This window comes from Sapajus apella, unplaced genomic scaffold (assembly GCF_009761245.1).
Source record: "Sapajus apella isolate SASKATOON/1434 unplaced genomic scaffold, GSC_monkey_1.0 scaffold47, whole genome shotgun sequence".
NCBI classification, from domain to species: domain Eukaryota; kingdom Metazoa; phylum Chordata; class Mammalia; order Primates; family Cebidae; genus Sapajus; species Sapajus apella.
In genome coordinates this window covers 8,162,268-8,186,448 of record NW_022436987.1, presented here as the reverse complement: position 1 = coordinate 8,186,448, position 24,181 = coordinate 8,162,268, and the positions used below count along the sequence as shown (strand labels likewise).

At 43.1% G+C, this 24,181-nt stretch overlaps 1 protein-coding gene across 10 annotated transcripts in view; it reads right to left on the bottom strand.

The window, feature by feature from the left end:
• Window positions 1-24,181, bottom strand: part of TEAD1 (TEA domain transcription factor 1) — a 273,107-nt gene that overhangs the window by 61,564 nt on the left and 187,362 nt on the right. For 4 of the 10 annotated variants that reach the window (XM_032240798.1, XM_032240796.1, XM_032240797.1 and 1 more), the window contains exons 3-9: window positions 20,499-20,563; window positions 18,054-18,116; window positions 17,902-17,964; window positions 4,111-4,122; window positions 3,159-3,293; window positions 1,976-2,022; window positions 968-1,029 (exon numbers count right to left, since the gene is read on the bottom strand). In XM_032240798.1, coding sequence (XP_032096689.1) covers window positions 968-1,029; window positions 1,976-2,022; window positions 3,159-3,293; window positions 4,111-4,122; window positions 17,902-17,964; window positions 18,054-18,116; window positions 20,499-20,563 — 447 coding nt within the window. The remainder of the gene's footprint in view (window positions 1-967; window positions 1,030-1,975; window positions 2,023-3,158; window positions 3,294-4,110; window positions 4,123-17,901; window positions 17,965-18,053; window positions 18,117-20,498; window positions 20,564-24,181) is intronic. The other 6 variants (XM_032240799.1, XM_032240791.1, XM_032240790.1 and 3 more) reach the window with 5 other exon arrangements.

Here is a 24,181-nt window from a genome sequence, read left to right as displayed (position 1 = left end):
AGAAGGAAAGGCCAACAGCTCCCTGTCCACCAGGTCTGCCAGGGAGAACTCAGGTGATGATAGATGCTGGCTGAGGAACCCAGAGATACTGAACAGTCAGATAAACACAAAGCATATGTTCCTCATTAAGCCAACTTCAGCTAAGGTTAAAGGCTGCAGCCTGAGGACATCTGACCCTGGACCAACGGGTCTACCTGGGGACCAAGTCAAGAATGACTAGACAGTGAGAAGTGAATGCTTCCAAAGACTTCCTGTGAGACTCAGATGTGCCACACACTTCCTGTGTTTGTCCATCTTCCTTAAGACCGGTCACTAGCACTACAGAATATTCTCTCTGAATGCTGGGTGGCACTCGGGCAGAGGGCAATATGTGAAGCATTTTCAGTTTGGGGAATCCATAAGGGAGAGCAGTGACTTTTATACCGTATACCTCGAGCAGTGCAACAGAGTAATTCTACATGCACACGTGGGGACTAGGGGTGAGATTTGCGGGCAAAGAGACACGCAGGCTGGAGAGATTCATGTTTTCCACTTTGAGCTTCCATGTACTCTCTCCTTTAAAGAAAGGTAGCAGGACTGAAATCTACTTATCCAAGAAAAGGTGAATGAAACCCTATCTGCCTTCAAGACCTGGACTGCCTAATTAGGCCAGTTTATATTGAGGAAGGTGCTACAGCAACTCCTCCTTCTGAGGATAATCCAGCATCTTCGGTGAAAGTGATGAGGCTTTCTGTTTCTTAAACAAACCACCTGAAATGCTCTTGGGAGATGACTGAAGGGAATTGGGACCTGGCAGGGGTTACCCTGTGGCCCTCCTGGGCTCCAGGCAACCCAGGATCCAGCAACTCAGGGGTAATGTGCAGCTGTGGCAAAGCTGAGCATCTCTTGACCCTGGGAACAAAGTGCCAGACCTAGCTGTCAGCTGGGTAGGGCTGTGCTCCCAAGAAGGAGTTTCAGGGAGACTCACCTGGAATGGGGGCTGTGACCGCTGGCTGGATGGGGTAGGCCTGCTGCACAAAAGGCTTGACGCTGGGAACAGAGAGATGGCAGGGAGAGTCAGAGATCACATCTGCAGCAGCGGCTATTACCCAGGTCCCACCATGACCTCCCAGTGGGACGTCCTTCATCACTTCAGTCCCTGCCTACAGGTGGTAGCACATCCCAGGCAGAGGCAATTGTTCCATAAACTGAGAGGGGCCAGCAGCCTGCTAGGAATCAAACCACCAAGCCTCATGCCAGTTTAATGGGACGCACTGGAAAGAGCCTGAATTCCATGTGTTGTGACATATGCCTTTGAACCTCTGAGGTCAAGCAGTCACCAGTTCTAGGCAAAGTATGGGACATGCTTCAGGATCTCCTTCTCTGGGCCAAACAGTTCAAGGTTTTTTTGTTTGTTTGTTTTTTGTTGTTTTTTACAGCATATAGGCAGGATTTCCTTTCTTTGATCCTGAAATTGCCCTTATTTTCCAGTTTACTGAGCTTTTTTCTCTTGCCCCCAAGGGATCTCGTAGGATTTTTCTACTGGCCACCCTACTACAGAACAAGTCAGAATGAAATGGGCTTCAGGATCACCTGTGCTGTCCTTTATCAGGCAAGGAAGACCACAGCTCAGCCTTCAATCCCATGAAGGAAGAAAGGTCCACTTCTTGCTTCCAGCAGGATGACTGCTAATACTTAAGGTGGGAGTAAGGTGATTTTACCTCTCTCAGATCTGAAAAGCCAGTCTCTTTTCTGCTAGAGGCCTCAGTAGATAAGATGGGAGTGAGGTGATTCTACCTCTCCCAGATCTGAAAAGCCAGTCTCTTTCCTGCTAGGAAAGGCCTCAGTAGACAATAAGAGGAGGATGCCTTCTGGGACCTCAGCGTAATGCTCCTTTCTCCTCCAGGCGCTGAGACAGTACGGTCTGGGAAGAGCTCTCCCCGGATTCGCTGAGACCAGCCCCCATTTGTCAGTGCCCACCCGTCCTCAGACTTACTCTTGTGAGGATCCTGGCTGCCCTGTTTGTATCATTCCTGGCCAGAACTGGAAAGCAAAATGCAAAGGCCTCAGAATTAAGAGTTTACTTCAAAGCATAGTTCAGGATGCCTACGCATCACGACCCCTACTAAAAGACAGCAGGTTCGATCACCCAACAGAATCGCCTTCCCCGAGTGCAAAAGCAGTCACCACTTGCACAAGACCAGAATCTATATCCTTGGACTGGCAATCCAGAGCTCCCCTTAGTGCCTCCTTCCTGAAAATCCCAAGGGCAGGGGTAGGCAGCAGCTCCTCAGTGTTTGCCTTATACCTAAGCAAAGATCTGGGTGTGCTGCAGGGGCCTCGCAAATATTTAACTGACTGATTTATCCATGCACCTCCCTCCATTTTGAAACGTTCCCTGCATGACATTCTGCCTCAATAGCACTGAAGGCCCAGCAAGGCAGAAAACAAAGCTTGAACAAGGCCAGGAGCTCCAAGAGGCAATGAAGGCAGCTTCTCTGCGGTGAGCTTCCCTGTGCGTTTGGGGTGCCAGCTGGAGAGGCAGCATGACATAGAGGAAGGAAAGAGCAGCCTCTGGCTGATTCTTGACATCACTATCCAGTCCACTATAATATCAGCTTTCCAAATGCTTGTTTTGCTATTGAATAATCTCAGCTTTTTCATGTGCAAAATGGCAGTGACAGGAAGCATTTAAGATGACCTGAAGGATTAAATGAGATTATAACATAATGCTTCTCAGCCTTTGGTAGGTGTCAAAATGTAACTGTTAATAGAATACCTTGTCCCTTTAAGGGCTGGTTGCCCCTGAAGACAGAGGGACCGAGACCAAGGGCCAGGAAAAGGTAAAGAGAGAAGAGGCCAGCCCAACCCAGAAAGGCACGTTTAATCCCATGTCTTCAGACACTCAGCATTCCTTCCTCTTCTTTCTCCCTCTTTTTTTCTTTTCTTCTCCTTCTCCTCTTTCTCCCTTCCTCCTCCTTCCTCTCTTTCTCAATAGCTCTCTGCCTTCCTTCCCTCCTTGCTTTCACCACTTTAGAACGAGTTAGCAGTTCACAGGGTAGTCTTTGCCCTCTCACACACCTGACCCACATGACAAGAAGTGGAGGTGGGAGGCTTAACACTGGCCCATGCCAACCCCAACCCCAGCAGCTGTCATTACTGGACTGAGCATGACTTACCCCCGGCGCCCCTGGGAAGGTCGGGCGTGGAATCCCAGGCAGCCCCAGCTTGTTGTGAATGGCAGTGGCCGAGACGATCTGGGCTGAGGACATGGCCGCCATGTGCTGCAGGGCCTTATCCTTTGCGGTCTGATCCTTGAAGGTGACAGTGACACACCGACTTAATACATAACGCATGGCTACCAGGTAGGTTATACAGGCACAGCCACAAGCACATGGACTAAAATACAGAGCCACAAAATAGGCCAAAAAAGCAAACATGCATGGATGAATAACACAGCCAGAAGGCTAAACCACACTCAACCTACCGTACCTCAGAACATTTACTGGGAAAACCCAATGGGGCAAGGCTTTTTCTTTTCTTTGAAGGGATTAAATCCATTTTCCAACAGAATGTGAAGCCTCTCAGAAGAGTGGACAATGTATTTATTTAGTTTTTCAGCTTCCAGAAGGAGATTTTTCTAATTACTTTAAACATTTAAGGAAGAAGAAAAAATACAGGCCCTGCTTTTAAGCAAACTGATGAGAGGAGGGGTGACGAAGAGATGCAGCCGCAGACTGGAGTAGGACCGTCCACAGAGCTCGAGGAGCCCTATCTGTGTGTGCTGGCTGTCACAGGGCCATGGTCCCAGGAGCTGCTGCGATCATGCAGGCCTGAAAGCCCTGGCAAACATCTGGCTGCAGAGGCTCAGAAGTAGTGGGGGGTGGGGATAACAGGGCCAAGCAGCATGCTGGCGGGGTGCATGCTTTCTCAGGTACCCCCGCCATGGGGCTAATGCCACGTAGGTTCGTACTAAAGCCGGAAGCCTAGGGGATGCTACAGGTACGTGATTTCTCCTTTTCCTAAACAGGTCTTTTCTAGGACAGCCAAGGCTAATAACACAAAGCTAGCCAAAAAAGTCTGCCAAGCACAGCTAAAATACAGAATACTCAGTTTGGTGAAAATACTTACCATGCTTGTTACCTGGATACAATAATAAACAATTTGTTAAAAGAATTGCATATAAAGGAATTTTTTTTAATTCTTTGATTTAAATATATATATATATATGTATGTACACAAACATTTAATACTTGGGAACAATAAAATGCATAGGGGTGGGGACCATTCTCACATTTTAGAAAGAATCGGTGATTCAGATGGCTATCTAGAAAGGCAATGATCAGGAAGGGCATCCAACAACAGCAATAATAAAAAAAAAACTACCCCCAACTCCTTTACACTGGTTCTGTGGCTTCCCCAGGACAGATGGAGAAATGGTCACCCTCCTGTTGTGAGGCACGTGCAGGGCTTTGAGCTTTGTAGGCATGTAAATGCTTCTGGGTGCCAGTAGAGGGTCTATACTCCAGGCTCAGATACCGTCAAAGCAGAAACAAAATGGTGACACCAAAATAAAAAGAGTGCTTTCCACCTCCAGGGAATGTCAAAGGGAGCTTCAGGCTAAGACACCAAGCACCAACAGAGAGGGTGCTTCAATGCTTACTGACATAACCAAAGGTGATGAAAAACACATCAAGGTGTCAAAGGCAAGGCCAAAAGGGTTTTTAAAAAATCAAAGCCAGCGAACAACTACTAGAGGCTTCTAAGAAAGCTCTGCTAGGTGTTCCCAAGGTATAGACACAACTTTGCCCTGTAACTGCCAGGAACACCAAGTGAATTTCCAAAAAGCTTACATTAACCTTTGAAAAAGCACCAATAAAGAAAAAGGGAAAGGGAAAGGGTCAGGCACGGTGGCTCACACCTATAATGCCGGCACTTTGGGAGGCTGAGGTGGGGGTATCACTTGAACCTAGGAATTTAAGACCAGTCTGGGCTACATACAGAGACCCTATCTCTACAAAAAATAAAATTAGCTGGGAGTGGTGATGTACTTCTGTAGTTCTGGCTATTCAAGAGGCTGAGGTGGGAGAATTGTTTGAACTTGGAAGATCAAGGCTGCAGTGAGCTGTGTTCATCAAGCTACTGCACTCAAACGTGGGCAACAGCGCAAGACTCCATCAGAAAGAAAAAAGGGGAAAAGGAAGGAAGCAAGGGAGGGAGAGAAAAAGGAAAGGGAACAGGATAAGGGAGGGGAGGAGAGAAAGGAAAAATGAGCCTAACACTTGCTTTTTTTTTTTTTTTTTTTTTTTTGAGACGGAGTTTTGTTCTTGTTGCCCAAGCTGGAGCACAGTGGTGCAATCTGGGTTCACCGCAACCTCTGCCTCCTGGCTCATGCAATTCTCCTGCCTCAGCCTCCCGAGTAGCTGAGATTACAGGCATGCGCCACCATGCCCAGCTAATTTTGTATTTTTAGTAGAGACGGGGTTTATCCAGGTTGGTCAGGCTGGTCTCAAACTGCCGACCTCCGGTGATCCACCCGCCTCAGCCTCCCAAAGTGCTGGGATTACAGGTGTGAGCCACCGCACCCGGCCACATTAATTTTTGTGTCTTATATATGACTCTGGCTGACTGAAAAACTAAGGAACCTCAAACAACAGCTTTTCATGAATGCTCAGGGTCGTTATGAACACCTGTAATGACACCTGCCGTGGCTGAGTGACACTCTAAGGACCCTGGAAGTTGGCAGGAATCCTTGGCCTCAACAGAAAGGCCAGGGTGACTCAGAGTGATCCTTTTGCTGCTATCCCCTTCTCAAATGGCATTCTTGGGGTTGAGGCTCCATTTGCTAACATGTCAAATGATCTAACCTAAAGCTAGCTTCCTAAGCTAATTTTTTTTCTTAAGATTTGAAACATTTCAGATACTGAAAAAAGACAAATCTTGAAGCAGATGGGATTTTATGATAAACTGACAAACTGAGCCCATACATGCAGATCTCAGGGCCAGGCAATACTGTTGGCTATTCCGTGGTTTCACCTGCTCCCCTCTGGTCCATCCCCTCAGAGGGTAGCCCATGAACAGAAACCACGGCCCCAGTCACGCCTACTCCATTCCCCATCAAGAACACTCTGACATCAATACAAGTCCATTGGTTTCTCTTTGTCCAGTCACTCTGGACTTCAGCACCCAAGCCACTTAATGCCTAATGAGGGGTTACAAATGCTCTCAAGGCAGATTTGTGAATCGGAGATAATGGCATAGGTATGACCACAGGTGCCTCCCACAGCACAGAATAAGCCTTATAACTTCTCTGGGGCCCAAGCTAGGGGGGGTTATAAAATGGCAGCATAGACATCTTGCCTGCCTGCCTGACACATCTGAGCAGTAGCTACAAAGAACCTGTGGGCTTGGCTCCATGCCAGAAGAACATTGTGGAGCCTCTCATGGACCCGAAGAGTTCCACGTTTTGAAATGCTGCTGACAGAGACAGTTCTGCTTGCCCAAGTACAGACTGCGTTAGTGCACACTTGGGTGGGGCAACTCATGAATTTTAAGTCCAGGTCCAAATGGAAATGAGTTCCCTGCATCTCCATATCCCGCTTTATTGAGTTGCTTGAAATAAATCTGAGGTTTATTAAAAAGCATTTGAAATCTTCATACAAGTTTGATACTCTCTTTTGAATCAGGGAAATTAGCCAGTGTGGAAAAGAAGAAAAGTTACCTATCTTTGTTGTTTATGTCACACAGCTTCAGAACATGATTTTTCTTCTGTTAAACGAAGTAAGGGTTTTGACTGTCTCATTACCCAGCATTTCACCAGGTACCCAAATGAAAACAGGAGTTCACGCGCAGGAGAGCAAACCAATTGCTTTTATCGAAGCAACCTGCTCCAAGACTGTAAAAGGTGAACCCACTGGGGTGTCAGGCTCCAAACCTGCTGCTGCCCGACATTAACGAGCTGCATTATGTGGAGCAAGTCATTTAATAACCTCTAATTTTCTTTATTTACAAAATAAAAAGTTGCACATTATCATCTAATGTCCTTCTGGTTTTAAAGGTCTTTGTAGCTATGACGGTAAATTCCATTATAACCAAATACTTTTTAATGCATATAGTCAAGGAAACTACTAGCAAGAAGGAGGCAGGATGCTAAAATTTGGGCAGCTTGCTAAAATTTGGGCAGCTCCTGGCTGCCTGTCCTAATAGGCAGAAGGCTAAGTGGAAAGGAAATTTTATCTCAAGTAGAGAGGTTCTTTCTGCACTTGACCTACCTATTTGAGAATAGGCAATTTTCTGCTAATGGACTAAAATGTCTATACCAGTGATTCCCTGCCTTTTGTGGTCGAGCTACTCGGACTACTCATTTAATTTTTATGACATCTCCCCTTTATGTAAAATATATATTGAAAATTAAAAGGATTAAAATGTTTTGCTTAAAATCTAAAGCAACTCTGGAAATAATACGTACCACCAGGGATATCTTGAAATCAGAACCAAGGGCCTGACTGAAGACCCACTTATCCTGAAACGGGAATTCGGAAGGATGCCAAGCTAAGAGATTTCAATGGAAGGATCTCTAAATTGTCATTTTCAGCCCAGTGACACCTGCCTGGCTTTGAAAAAATAACTCCAAGTGTCAGACCCAAGTGAACTGTTTCTGTCATTCTGGTCTAATATCCTGGACTTTAAAGCAGTTGACTCTGTCCTCACTACTCATCCCCACTCTAAAGGGGAGGAGGCTAATCTGTCCAAACAAGTCAAGCTTAGTAAATTGAAAAACATAAGCTACACTTGTACACCACACTAATTTTAAGATGTTTTCACACCAACATTTCTGAGAAATGGATGAAATTTACAAAGGATGACCACACTGTTTTATCCTGAAAAACCGTTAATACTGAATTATGCTCTATGAAGTCTTAGGCTACAAGAAATATTCCGAGTGTGTATATGCGCATATGAGCAAGAAAAAGAAAAATGCATCCTAGAAAAGAGCTTGGACAAGTTCACACTGACTCCTTATTACTGACTTTCCATCCTTCGATCCCTAAGATTACAAAGAATGAGGTCATAAAAAGCCGAATGTTTGGGGAGTAGGGAAAGAAAAGGGAAATCGCCCCTTTCCAACTGAACCCCAACCCAAGCCCATGACCTGCAATGCAGAGAACACTCATGTAGCAGGAACCATGGGTCTATGGAATTTTCATGGGGAAAAGGATGGGTTCTAAGAACAAATGGTCCAACTGACCTGCGACTCATCATCAACCCTACTTTTGTCATTATCCAATTTCTAACACACCACACTCAATGGTCTCGCTGTCTCTGCTACATGGTCCAGCAGGCTGTGTTATGCATAAACTCCTCAGCCTGAGGCCTTACAAACTGTTATTATTCCTAAGTAAAAACAGGCTTTCATATTTCATGAAGCAGAACAAGGCTACCACTGCTATAGCTCTCTGTTCTACTGACTGCCTCCTTTTTATGATTGAAATGGACACAATGTTTGGAAAATGTCTACATGTAATATACATGACAGGAGGACAGCAATATCACAAACGCACATGGCTGGAGTGGTGTGCTTTTAAAACTCGAGGACATCTCATGGATCGGTGTGGATATTAGAGGAGGCTTGTTCCCCAGTCCTCCTTCTGCCTCCCAGCTTTTGATTATTCTACATAATCAATTACCTCATACTCTATAGGCATTACCATGAACAAATTTTAAAGATAATATAAAAAGGTTACATGCTTGCATATACAATATATGATAGTTGCCATATATAGAATTTTAATATACAGCATAATCAGTATATTCAAACAGTTTACTCATGGGCCATCATTTCAGAATTTAAAGATAGGATTCCAATCTAATTTACTCATATAGAAGTCGATCAAATACATTAGAAAAAATGGTAAAGTCAAAAAACAACTATGGGTTCAAAACCTCTTGACAGTAAACAGTTTTTCTCCAAATATGCTTTAACCAGCAATATAACGTACTGCAAGGCAGGAAAGACAGCAATCTACTTGCAAAATCACTTTTTTGGAAAAGGACAAAACACAAAATACTTTCCCAAGAAGTAATTTTGCAGATGTTGTTTCTAATCTTGCGCTGTATGTGGATTCACATGACCTCTGCAATTATTAGCCATACCCCTTGAGCAGATAAATATCACAGAACTATAAGATGGTCTTGGAGAAAGGATGGAGGCACTTAGTTTTTTTCTCTAGCTATGATCTCTAATTTGCTTATCATTAGAAAAGTCAGGAGTAAATACAAAAGGAGGCTATTTCGGTCAGGTAACAGCTAATGCAGAGGAGACAAGGCACACTCATGCCTCTCCTGACTTGCTGCCTAATGAGTGGCAATTAATTCATCTTATTGTATTTCCAAATGCCAAAGCCTCCATTCATATCCAAGGAAGAATTTTCAAGTCTTTTACCACTGTTCATTTTTAAATGTACTGAGCTGTATTTGGCATTTTGTAATTGTCAACAGCATTTCCTTTAGCTCTGATGTAGGGGTTCACATCATAAAGGATTGTAGATGAGGATGATGGCTGAGCAGGCTCATAGGTATGATTCAGGACTCTCTCCCAGGAAGCCTGGGATTTAAGACAGCTTCCTGCTGGATCCTGGTATCCAGGAGAAGGCACCATTCTGACGTTAGTCCCCTTTTCTCTGTGAGGTGACAGCAAGGGACCAGAGGAACCCAAACTGGCTCCAGGCTCAAGTTAAGCTCCAGAGTGAGTTCTAGCTCCCACTGTTTATCTTCTGTTTCCTTCAAATACACAGACACAATGAAGAGGGCTCAGTGGAGGGAGGCAAATGCAAGGCATCCCAAGTCAGGAAAATGAACCTCATCCTGGACCATTACTCTTTGGGAAGGCAGCAGGACATCCTGCAAAGAGCTTGGCTTTTGACACCAGATATCCCTAGATCAACTGCAGACTTGTAACTCTAAATAAGTCAGTTAGCTATTCTGAGCTTCTGCTTCCAAATTCATAAATCGAGGACAAAACACTCCCGCTGTTTAGTACTGCTTCAAGTACTCAGTATGGTGCTTGCAGCCTTGCCCGTGGGTGAGCTTGCAGTCTACAGGGCCCAGGTGACTGACTGGCTTTCCAGGCTGGATCCTGCTCGGGGACCTGAAATGCTCAGGAGCCCTGGTCCTCACTAGATAATCCTCGGGATTGATATCATTCTAGGGCATTATCTAAGTTGGAGGCCGATTGACAATGGGATTTCTCTATGGAGAGATAAAAATGTAGAATGATGAGGCTGTTTCTCTTGCCCTTAAAAAGAAAATCCAGACTTGGCTCAGTTCACACAGAATTATCTTTGTTTATCTACATATTCAGTGCTCTGGCTACCAACATTAAGTTCTCCATCACCACACTGTTGGTGAGTGGTTCTAATTGAAGCCTGAGAAATTGAGAACGCGAAACTCCAGGAAAGGCTGTATCATTTCCCAAATCCCATGACACGACCAAGTGTCTTGGAGCGGACACAGACAGAGGAGGTTGTCGCTCAGGCTTTCCTTGCCTCCTGCACTGCTAACAGCCAAGTCTTGAAGGAGCAGAGTTGGCTCAGGGCACCTCACAGGGCACCACACTTCAGAGTAAAGTGAAACATGCCTATCTTCCCTGTGAACAGGCCCATTCCTGGATGGAATCAGTGATGATACAAACATGATTCAGCAGTATGGACTTCAGTAATGCCCCAGTGAAGTTCTTGAACTCAAAAGAATTAAATCAACAATTTGAAATTTAAGCTCTCTGCTTATTGGAAAGAACAGAAGATTGGAAACAATGGTCTGTTCAGAAATCAAATCACAAAGGCCACCAGGGTGAGAATGAAGAAAATGGCCCTGGGGAGCACAGGTACCTCATAAATTAGTCACCAGCAAGTGGACATAATCAGAGAGGCTCAGGTCTTTTTCTGCCCTACTGGGATGATGCAACATCAGCAAGTACAGGTTTCTCTTCAGTACACATCCAGAACCTGACATGAATACATCTATTGCCTAAGATGTATTCCTGCTGAGGGGAGGGCACAGTGAAGACTTCCTTTCCTCTTAGTTTTGCCATGAGACATACACTCACCCAAACACACTCAAAAAGTGAATCAGAGGTGGCCTGGCCCATCTACATGGGAAGATGGAGAAGGTCCATGGTGTGATGTTTCCCTAACCTTGGCTGTGGCTGCCATAAGCTTCTGAAACCAGCAAGAAAAGATTGCCTTTTTTGCTGCTAATGCGAAAAGGAGGACTCTGAGTGGGGTCTGAACAACTTCTTAGGGCAACTGAACACTCAGAGAAAGCGACTCAGGCATGGAACTCTACAAAGAAACTCTAAGTAGGGAAGAAAAGACTGCTTAACACATGGAGAATGCTTCTGCATTCTTTCTACATGCTGGGATAATAAATCCCTGGAGCTTAAAAAAACGGTTAATGACTTTTTGATGAATTAATGGTGAGTGAAACAATTCGAAGTAGAAAATAATTTCTAATGCTGTGAGCTAATCCTCAGACATGCTTCTGCTTCTCACTACTCCACTGGAGATGCCAGTACAGGCTAAACAAGGGAAAGGATGAGATAGAAGAAAACAGGTAAAGCTGCTGTTGGTGACACTGCTGTTGCTGCAGCTGGTGACACAAGGTCCAAGAGAGACCTCTAACTCAGCATCCTTGGGATTCTTAAATGGATATTCCACAGACCTAGAACCATCTTTCACACTGCAACTGCATGGATTCATCTTCTACTTTAGAAGCAGACTCAGGCCCAGCTACAGGCTGTGGGTCCAACACCTAACCCCCCTTGAGAGCAGTGGGTCAAATGGGTATTATCTCAGTAGGGGCCAAACACATGGCACTCCCATCACTAAGAAACAACTCCTTCAAAGCTAAGTTCTCCTCTAAGCCTGCAGTTAGTACTCTAGCTTCTGTCCTAAACATTTTGATGATGCCCCAATCCCAGTGGGGAAAAAAACAACAACAACAAAAACCCACAACAAAAATCCCCACAACTCTGAATATTTAATTTCCAAAATTACTATGCTCTGGCCACAAATTCATTTTTTTTCTGTTCTCCATCTTACCAAGCACTTGAATCTCAGCTGCAATCTACTGGCGCCTTCTCTCTATTCTCCCAGCTTCTCTGCTCCTGGTTCACTGTCTCCTTGCATTACTGCCTTACTAGTTCAACCATCCCCTTTATTTCCTTGCCCTTGTATCTCCCTTATAGTCATGGTCTATATACAAGGTCATCAAATTGTTGGCCGAGTCTATCTTAAGTTAAGCGGCTAAAAATTCCAAAGGAAACGTCTCTTGTTGGTGCCAATGGCTACTGCACAAATTCATGGTAGACAGCTGGACAAAAATCAGCTGGGCATGGTGGCTCACGTCTGTAATTCCAGAATTTTGGGAGCCTGAGGCGGGCAGGTCATTTGAAATCAGAATTTTGGGACCAGCCTGGCCAACATGGTGAAACCCTGTCTCTACTAAAAATACAAAAATTTGCTGGGTGTTGTGGCGGGCACCTGTAACCGCAGCTATCTGGGAAGCTGGGGCTGGAGAATCGCTTGAACATGAGAGGCAGAGGTTGCAGTGAGCGAGATGGTGCTACTGCACTCCAGCCTGGGTGACAGGAGGGGAGGGAGGGAGGGAGACAATGGGCAAAAATCTAGAAGCAAATGGAAAAGAGAGTGTTTTCACTAGATTTGATTTTCCAAGGGAAATAAATGGCAAGGAAAGACACTGTCGATGGAAGGAAAGAAAGGGAGATTAATTTTGGTTGAAGAAGGAGGGTGGATAGAGGAAAAAGTGCAGAATAATGTTTGCCACTTGATTTTTCATTTTAAGAAAACTTAAACATATAATGAAAATGATCATTTCCAGATAGTATAAACATGAGTGTTTAATATGATACTCTCTGTACTGTTTAAATTTTGTATGTTTAAAATTTTGCAACAAAAACTTCATAATGTTGATGCACACTCCCAGTTAATTACCATTACTTTATGAGATTTTTTGAATAAGTTAATTTTTAAATGCTGCTATTGAAAATCTTTCTGAAAAGTTCTGGCACACAATACTTTTCAGACTTTACAAGGACAGAACATAAAAATTTATAATTTGTTCTGTAAACACAATGAGTAGGAAAGAGTACAGAGCAGGCAGACTGCACTGAAGTAGGGACGCCAGCCAAGGATGAGTGCTATGAAGCAGCCCCGGGGGTGTGGGTCGGCCCCTGGTCCAGGGCTGCAACTATCTTCCCCACTCTTGTGTTTTTTTTTTTTTTTTTTTTTTTTTTTTTTTTTGTGAAACAGAGTTTTGCTCTTGTTGCCCAAGGTTGAGTGCAATGGCACGATCTCAGCTCACCGCAACCTCCGCCTCCTGGGTTCAAGCAATTCTGCCTCAGCCTCCCAAGTAGCTGGGATTACAGGCATGCGCCATCATGTCCCGCTGGTTTTGCATTTTTAGTGGAGATACTGTTTCTCCACATTGGTCAGGCTGGTCTTAAACTCCCCACCTCAGGTGATCCACCCCTCCTCGGCCTCCCAAAGTGCTGGGATTACAGGTGTGAGTCACCGTGCCTGGCCTTTCCTCGCTCTTAAAGCAGACCAGGAATTAGCCTCTCTGACTCCAGCGTGGCCTCCCTTTTATTAGCTATCCTACAAAGGCCTGGTGAGGTCTTTCTAGAGTGTAAATCTGAATGACCCCCGTGTACGCTCCGAGGCCCATAGATAAATCCCTGCTCCTCAGTGGGATAATCCAGGACCCTTCCCTTAGGCTCCGCCAGTCTCACCTCCCACTGCATGCCCCCAAATACATGATGTTTTTCATGGTCCCTCAGATAGTCCCAACTTTATGTAAATTCTCTGCCTTCAACTATGTTTAGTTTAAGGACACTTCTCCATGAAGCTTTAATTCCCTCACTCTCAGAATGAATCATTCTTTTCACTTGGGTAGGCTTTGCACTATTCTGTTTAATTTCTACTGCAGAGCTCCCTAGCTGTGGATACCTATTGGAAAAACTAACAGAAAGGTTCAGCATTCCTTAAGAACACAAACTCTGGATTCAATTCTATGGACCCAACATCTACGAAAGGGCCTAGAATACACTGGGTTCTCAATGAAAACCACTGGACTGAATTCAGTAATCATTCCTTTGCTTTTCAAGTTCAAACCTATGTAGAAATCTTAGACTTTCACTAAACAATTTTTTCTTTACTAAAATTTAAGTCTACACACTTTGGGGGTAATCTGGTCCACAAACAAGCACATTGAGAACTACTGCCAATCAGGAGAAACCTAATGCTGACCTTTAGAATTTATTCTAACAGATTATCCAGAGAGTAACTTTGGTAGCTAGAATGACTCATTTATCAATATGACATGAAATGACCACTCTCTCCTTGAGTCTGTTTTCTTCCAAAGAACATGGCAGAACTTATAAACTACAGAACTTAGAAACATAGGCTTTAAATGGGACACAGGAGCTGTCTGTAGAGGCTGAAAGGGACAGTAAGAGGCAGACACCTCCTTTCCTTCTGCCTAAAACAAGTAGTTTTTCAAACCTGATTCAATGGAGTAGCCTAAGAGGCCATTACTAAGGATTTGAGAGGGTGAGCTTCAATTAGAAACACGAATTTTGCTGCTTTAAAAAGGTTAGAAAACACCAGCATAAAGAACTCCACCACATCCTTCCCCAGGAAGTAAAGAGAAGCTTATAGGCAAGAAGACTCCCAAGGAAGACACACAGCCTCCAGTGTGGGTAAGCCACTTTTCCAACTCCACAAAGGAACAGACAAATTCAAGCTTGCCCTTGGTCTTCACGTGAAGACCAAAGACCTTTGTCTACCCGTTCGATGTCTGAAGTGGTGACCAGCCTGGTTGGGGCAATGCCCACAAGGACAGTTCCTGGGATGGTCAGCCACCTGCTCCAGGAAGCCTTCTTACATCTTCCCAGGCAAAGCATAGTGTCTCTTTTATGCTTGGATACTTCCTGCCACTCCCCCTTACTCCCCACCTGCCCAGAAGCTATCCTTGTTGTCTTTTGTCTCAATTTTCTGTAGTGAATTTATCTCAGCAGCTAGTGTGGGAGGCCAAGAAGACCATGGCTATCAGCCTGACCCCATGATGACCTCAGTACAGATGCTTGTCCCGGCCTCCTCACAAACATGCTACTAGACTCCAGAGCTGAACAAGGGGATTTGGATGGAGCTGGGACACCAACAGAGTTGAGTCCATATCCTGGTAGTGGCTGGTTAGGAAGGTTAAGTACATGGCCTTTAGGATAAAATGTTCATGGAGGGAGTGAAAGCAGCACCATCTCCTGCAAGCAGGGGACAGTCAGCCTTACTCTCTGTGACTGTCCTGGTGATGAGCAGCTCTGTCTCCAGGACCATGTCATCCCCTCAGTTACTCATGACCCTCACAGCGCCAGTCCAAAGTAAGTCCACATTTTGTCCAAAGGGCTCAAAGTTAAAATGTGGATGCTAAGTGAAGGGCTGGTAGCAAAGGATGAATGCCCAGCACCAAAGACTCGTGAGGGGTGACAGCGTGCTGGCGTGAAGCCCTCTGCTTGAAAACATTCTCCCACTTCCGCTAGATAAAATTTTATCTAAAGGAGCAATTCGTTTAGAATGCAAAAAGATCTGAGTTCAAATTCTGACTTTACCACTTACTAGGAAGGCTTTGTGACCCGTCAACTGCACTCTCTCAGCCACAGGTTCCTCAATATTATGCCCCAAAAGCAGAATACTGTAAATCACTCCATAGTGAGCTTAAATGAGGGAGCATGCATTGGGATGCCTTTCATCTTCCAATTCCCAAACTTCAGAGTACATCTCTGTGAAGTTCATCCCTGGGATGCCCCCTACCACATTTGATTTTGGTTGCTCCTGCTAACACTTACCCAAAGTGCTTCTCTAGTTTACATTCCCATTTACATGGCCAGCTCCCTGAATACGGGATTGGCTGTTAACTGCACGTCACAGTGAGCACCATGCCTGGAACACTCAGTTGGTGTTAGCAGACGGAAAAACAAAGGACTCCATTTTTCCAAGAATAATATGGGAAGAAAGAAGAGAAGAAACTACAAGAAGATGGAGGTGCTTCTTGGAGCTTAAATGCTGAGCCAGTTGCTATCCTACTGCTTCTGTCTCTGTCTCTTCCTTGTGCCTGCCCCAAAGGAGAGCGGGCCAGGGCAGAAAGTCAGGGAACTGTTTCTTTTTTATTAGTAGTAATTTTTTTTTTTTTTAGAAAAATGCAAATACAGCTGTCTGTTTTTACATATGCACATGTATAAAGCAATAGGAAAATTGTTTCTATGGAAGAAAACTCTAAAATTCACTAAGTGAGAAAAAGAGTGCTTCCTACAACCCATGGGAATCACTTCTGATCAGTAGAGCTTTACTCATCACTTACTGGGCTTTCGGTTTAGGGCTGTGTGCCCTGGTGGATCCACAGAAATCACATAGACAGTGCAGAAATACAGCAATTCATATCACCACAGATGGAAACATTGTTATTTGTAAACTTTTGTACATCATTAATTCATTAGCTCAGAGAAACTAGAAACAGAGTCAGAACTTGAGCAAAAACTGGGGTAGTTACATCCATATAGAGAGTATTGCACCTTTGGTTAAAAAGCAGGATCTATAAAGTTATCTTAGTCTTCCAACTGCTCAGCCAGTGCAGCTAAAAGCCAGCCACCATCAGCCACACGTGCGAGCGAGCCAGCATGCTGCCCACTGCAGAGGGCACACCAAATGCTCCTTCCTATTCACTTGTCCTATTCCACAGCCAGCCTTGTTTGCATAAAAGAAGTCGAAGGACTTTGGGAAGAATCCCAGTGTTCATCATTCAGTGTTATGAAACTACACTGTTTTTCAGTTCAGAACAAAACCACAAATTTAATTACTGTATAGAAAAATATCGGAACAGAACAAAAAAAGGCACATGGGAAAGGCTTCGATATGGGCCCAAATCAATTTTTATTATAAATGAAGTCTCCTTCTTGCAAACTATAATTGCTTTACATTTCTAAAATAGGGCATTATAGAAAAATAAACGTCAGGTATGTTTTATTATAAATTTTAGGAAGGAAAAAAGTAGAAAGAAGTAAATTTTAAAAATTACCAATGCCCCCATTTTTCCTATAAAATATATTCTGAGACTGAAAAATGAGGCACAAATAAAAATTTTTAAGTAAACTCAAGTACAAATGAAACTGCAAACGGGTTTGATCAAGAGCTTTCCCATCTCTAGGATCTATCTTTTTTTTTAGAGGCCACTCCTCAGATTTCTATTTTAATAAGAGTGCCATTTACTTAAAAAACAATAGTAAGCAATGTGGAAGAAATGTGGCTGAAAATACTCTGCTAGAAGAGATGTGCATCAAAAAGATGCATTTTTTTAAATAAGTATTCTTATAAATACATTAAAAGCATAAATGAAAATTTCTAAATTTTTTTAAAAAGTAATTTCATGATGACTTTGGAAATTATTCTTTCTAAATAATTTCTACTCAATATTGCATCTCTGGATTTTTTTTTTTTTTTTTTAAGCTTTTCTAGCCCAGGGCTGCTTGGTGGACATCTGAAGGTTAAAAAAAAAAAAATCATGTTTCTGTGTTGAAAAGTTATCAAGACCAGCTCTCTGCTGCATTTGCATTGTTATTAGAAACACACACACACACACACACACGCACACACGCACGCACGCGCACGCACACATTGAGTTTAATGTGAGGCTAGTACAGAAACAGAGAGATTAAACACAAAGAAATGTAAACAGCTCTCACATGCAAGGAAACTAGGTTACGAGAATCCCGGCACCAGGCATTCACCAGTCACCATGGAAAACAGGAAGTGAGATGCATAGCAACCACAAGCCAAAAAGCAGAAAAGCGCATACCTTTAGCTTGGAATGAAAATCACGAGATTTCCTTCTGGCAAGAACCTGAATGTGACTAGACACCTGCAGGGTAGGGGAAGGGAGGAAAACAAAGGAAAAGCCTGTAACCATGGAGATGAAAAGCCCCCTACAAGTGGGCAAGCCAGACGTACCTTAATGGCGGCTTGAATTTCTCGAACTTTCTTTCTTGCTAAGACCTGTATATGACTAGACACCTACATTGTTCGGGTTTATGAGGGGAAACAAAACAAAACAAAACAAAACAAAAAAAGGAAATCAAATATAAAATCTCTACTCCTTGGGAGGGTTTTGGGGTGGGGTGGGGGTGGTTATTTGCATCTCAACAAAGCTCTGCAGTTAGGAATACACAGTCCCAGCCAGACACAAGCCCCCAGCGCTGCTCTAAGCTTTTCATACTGGGTCATCACTGCAGTGACTTGATTCAGGGTGAAAGTTAAGACTCATCTTAGTTTTCCCACCCAAGAGGAATCATGGGCACTGGGAAAAACTAATTTTGGGAGGGATGAGAGGGGCTGTTTTCATTCTAAAATTAAAAAGGTGGGGGTAAAGGTAAATGAAAATATTTATAGCTTCTCAGTATCAGGAGGGAAAATCCCTTTTTCTCAATTTAGAAGGAGACTATCCATAAATTAGCACATTCTGCAGAATCAAAAAGCTGAAGCTGTCAGTTGTATTCTGATCTCATTAAGAGCTCCGGATTCTGTAGCAAATGTTAAAATAATACTGACATGTAAATTAGATCTCAAAGAGAAATGGAAAGACCCAGTTAGCAGAGCTTTTTTTTTTTTTTTTTTTTTTTGCCCTTATAAATATCTTTAATCCTTCCACTCTTTTGGGTATTGACTGGGCGCCAAGTGGATTTGCATATTATTACAAAGCGAAATGTGTGAATACAGCCAGCCAGCCATCCTGTTAAAAATCTGGGTTGAAAACCACACGGATTTGCTGAACAACAAATTCACATTGGAGAGGTATCACCAACTGCTGCCTAAAACCATCCCCAGGATGCCGGGGTGTGGAAACATAGCCAAGCCCAGCTTCTGAAACACAATGATTCCACTGAAATTTGCATCTCTTTCAGTGGGACTTGGTTAAATTTAGAAGAGTCCCCCAGTGAAGGGGTCACCGGGCAAATGACCAGAGCTCACAGACCAGCAGACAGCCCAGGTCCCACACTGTCAGTATGCACAAGATTAGATCTGCCCGTTTCCGAAATTTAGAACCTTCCATTTAAAAGTTCAGCGACTCAGACTCTGACTGCGTGGTGATTACCCCATTTCCAACTCTCCAGCGGCTCTAAAACAGGATTTATGATAATAAACAGTGCTTTTATCTTTAACTTTGTCTTTGAGCTTCAATTATTCAATTATTTTTTTTTCCAATTTGCTTTGGTACTTTTCTTTTTTTTAAGTACAGAGAAGCAGAAACTCCCCCATCCTCTTCACCCCTCCATCTGGCTCCTGCTGTTACTTGTTTTCAACCGAATTTTGTTCTTCTGTGATTCTTTGACTTGATGAGGGCCACTGTCGGGGGGAGCATCCCCCAAACAGACAATGCGCTGCCTCTGCACGCTGGCAGGAGGCCACTTCTCTTTGTGCTGACTCAGCAGCCAGGCTCCCAGGCTGTGGCACAAGTAGCATTCCTGGGGAAAAGCCTCTCCCTGTTATAAACACTCATGAAGACAATTCCTCACTGGGAAAAGAACTGAAATCTGCTGCTCAATCTTAATGAGACCACAGTTTAGCTCGCCTTTTGGTCTGATTAGTTTTTTAAGATTCATGCCTATCATTCAGCATAAATCAACATTAAAAAATAATTCTTCTCTGTTAACAACTCACCCATGAGGTTTTTGGGTTTTTTTTCCCCCCTCCTTTCTTTTTCTGTTTTTAGTTAAACACTAATTTCTCATCCGTTCCAGTTCTGAGCTGGCTCAGGTCAGAGATTTGGGCTGTTTTACATCTGAAAGGAGGGAAGGCAGAGCCCTGACAAAGGGCAGAGAATTCCTGATACTGTTCTGCACAGAGGTATTGAAGTTGTAACTTCATTTCAGTTACAGCAGCTACTGACAAAAAGCCATCACTTAAGAAGCAACAGTTCCCTGGACGCACATCATTTAGCATTACATTCAGGCCAATACTCAAGGCTGCTAGTGCTACTTTTTCATTGAAATGATGACTAATATATAATCGTTCCAGGACTTGACAGTGCACAAAATCTCAAAAAATCATGACCTGCAAGTGCATTTGCACCTGCAGATTTTGCAATGTTCGCAGGTGCACATTTTGGGAAAGAAATATCAGCTTTGAAATACAGCACAGGAGCGGTTCATATACCGTCCTTAGCAGTGACACTTCCCAAATGAGTATGAAAGAATCTTGCAAGACCACATAATAAAGGGTCACTGAAATGATGAACAGTGAAAACTGAGCCAATTTAAAATACCTCCAACATTGACGTCCTTACAGGGAACTCAAATTGGGGGCTCCTAGGAGCCAAAGCATAGCCAGCCACTGCAGCCAAAATGCCTTTTTGGGGCCATTCGCTGACATGCACGATTTCCAGGTGGGTTATTTTACCTGTTTTCTGGTCCTCGTCTTGCCTGTCCTGAGTTTGATGTATCTGGCTATCAATTCATTCCTACCTGAAAGAAAGAAGAATTTACCATGAGGTGGGTTACCAAAAAACCAGACCAACAAAGCCACTGAAAGCAAGAAACAGAATTCAGAATCAAGAATTTTAAAACTGCAACTATGCATTTACTAATGCTAGAAAAATAAAACAGCACAATTGTCTGCAAAAATGTTTACTAGGAAAAATTAAGATGAAAGGCATTTAATTTTGAACTTAGACCAGCATCTGAGAATAGAAATTTATCTTTTTGAAATGTGCCTTTTTGTTTGTTTGTATACTTGTACCTAAGTGGGTGGTGGGTCACTCACATAAGCAACAAATATTAGCAAGGATTAGTCTGGAAATAAACTGAGTTATGTTCTAGTCTTTGATTTTTCATGTTCAGATTCATATTCATTTCCCTTCTCATTCAAGTTTCTTCTCATAATTAACTCCAGCTAGAATCACAGCCACAAGAAGATGAACGAGCTGGTGTGGCCACAGAAGCCCTACAATGACAAGCTAACAGTATGAAAGTAGACACCCCCTAAAGGTAGTCAGTGAAAAAGATGACACAGTCTCCTCCAAGTTATATAACCTTCTGGGGAAAGAACAATGCCTAAAAGTATAAACAAAAACCTTCATCCCTACCCATCAGGAAAATGAGAAGTCTCAGATAACCTGACTTCCGAACACTGTAATATAACAGGAAAATATATCCCCAGAAGCTAAGCAGAGAAATGTATTACTAAGATACTACGTGGGGAAAAACCACTCATACAAGACATAGGTTCTTCTGAGCAGGTCATATTTATGACTTCAACTTGCTCTAATACCAGGAACTGAAATTATTTCTACATACTCTACACAGTAAATGGAAAACCACCATTTCATAGCACTACTGTTGTCTGGCTTTGTATCAGCCCAGCTCCATCCTTGTGAAAATCTCCTTTGGTCAAGAACAAGCCTGAAGCCCGCTGCTGTGAAATTCACTCATGTGCTTCACCAGCCTGAGACGGTTGTGCTAGATTCTACTTTTCCTTCAACGCCCCACTTGGATGTCACTCTCTTGGGGAAGTCTTCTCTAATCGCACGACTAGGTTTGGTTGCCTTGCTCTATACCCCCATGGCAGCACAAACTGCACTTCTCCTTCCTAGGATGTACCCAAATTGTAACTGTATTTATAATGGTATAGATAGTTGTAAAATTTGTGTTAGCTGTCTTACTTCTTCCCAGATATACAGCATAGAGGGGGAGAACTCTGTCTTCTTCCTCAGTGTCCCCCACAGCACCTGGCACCTTGCTGGGCACAGAAAATAGGAATGAATAAAGAAATAACACAGCCTCTGTTGAAAGGGAGTGACCATATCCCCCAGATCTTCCCTGGCAGAGTAAAGAACCAGAAACACTGATGAAGACCAACATCAAAATGTCCTTAGGGAAATCTTGTCTGAGAATTCCAAAGACTCTCTCATCACTACCTAGAATGTCCTGTAGTCATGGCTCTGTCCACCACCTGCCAGTTGGGACTATGCAGGACGTGGTCATCACTGGAAGGCAAAGGAATCACAAAATCTTGGGGCTGGAAAAGTACTCCTAGGTCATCCATTTCCATTCTTGAAAGTCTAAGTCTTCAGAAGCCTAAGTCAGCACTTCTAAAATTGAGGAAGTAGCCCATTCTATCTTAGAACATATTTATGATAAAAAGACCCTCCTTTTGGGGGTCTGCTTTAACTTTCACCTCCAGATCCTTCCTGTTCCTCTTAACAAGAAGTCCCATCCCTTATTTATACAACTGCCTTTCAGATTATTAATGGCAGCTCTCAGGTCCTCTTGGAGTTGAACACAAGCTAATCCTCCATGTTCCTTTGTTATCTGACAAGCTTTGGAACACTCCCACACACCATCCTGTGACCATTCTTTGTCTTCCTTTCAGAGCTCACAGTCCAGAACTGTGGCAGTGCTCCTGCTATACAGCTTCAGAGAGGGTTTATTATCTCTTTCATGCTAAATACTCCACCTCTGTTAATGAAGCCAAACACTGCATTAAATTATTAAGGAGTACAATAAATTATTATATGCGCCAACTTAAACTCCTAGGTCTTTTTCATATGGGCTCCTCTTCACATATGTCCCTCCCCGTTTCTTTTTAATGCATAGCTGAGGTTTTCAGATCCCAAAACAGAGCCTTAACATTTATTTCTACTCCACTTAATCCCCTTAAATTCAGTCTATCATTCCAGTCTGCAAGATCTTCCCAGATCCTGATTCTGTGACTGAACCCTTTTACCACCACAAAAGGATCTCTAAATTCAATTCTGAGTACTGCTTTTCTAAGCATTCTCTTTCAAACTTTTGAGAACTACCAATATCCCCTGTAGTGTCATTGGATCTACTTCTCCATCTCTCAGATGGTTGTACAGATTTTGCAATTTGTCTCGAAAACTCACTGACAGCAGAGCCCAGCTAGAAGTACCTAATTACCAGAAGCCAGACCGAAATGACAATGTCTGCAGACAAGCCAAGCATCCTCCAGCCTGGGGCCTCACTGTGCATCCTGTTCGGCGCTATTTGAGTGGCCAAGGCGAAATAGATCCAGGGCTCTGTATTACATACAATTTCATCCCAACCTCGTCCAGACGGCAAAAATGTCTCCTACCCTCAAACTCACTTATTTTCCAGGAAAACAGACAGAACAGCTTGATAGGTGTGACACATAACCTATAGAACTAATTTTCAATTTCTTGTGGCACTTGAATGAATAAATTCAATATCCAAGACAGCCCTATTTGACTGTGTACTATAGACTATACAAATGGCACCCCTTGGAGTTAAACAGTGTCAACTCATACTTTGAAGTAAAATCATGTACTACATAATGACATTTTGGTCAACAATGAGCTGCATACACGCTGGTGGTCCCATCAAATTATAATGACATGATTTTACTCTATCTTTTCAATGTTTAGATTATGTTTAGATATTCAAATACTTACCATTGTGTTGCAATGGCCTATAGTATTCAGTACAGTCACACACCGCACAGGTTTGCACAGCCTAGGTGTGTAGTAGGCTGTTCTATCTAGGTTTGCGTAAGTACACTTGATGATTTTCTAACAATGACTAAAACTGCCTGATGATGTATTTCTCAGAACGTATCCTGTTGTTCAGTGATGCATGAGGGTACTTCTAACATTACTTCAACAGTTCCTTACTGGGTACCGTGAGCTGGGCACTACACTGCAGTCATTATTTCATTGAAAGTTCATCTTAACTCTGAAGCCCTTGCTTTTCAGATGAGCAAGATCACCTTTCAAAAACCCACGTTCTTTGTTTCATCTATGTTTGAAGCCATGAATAGTAATTATTTCTTTTAACTGTTAGAACTACCTGCTTTAAATTATAAAATCTTCCCTAAAACAACTCTTAGAAACCTAATAAATTCTCTTAAATGCACTGATACTACATATAAAAATAGTACAATTTCAACTTTCCCCAGATAGAATGATTAAATCACCTACTTCATTGTACATTTTAATTTGGAAATACAGGCTGGTCTGTTACCTAGGCCAAATTATTTTTTAATTACTTGAAATATCAAATACATAAATCCTTTAAATAAAAAACTAACCGTATGGTTTTGATTCT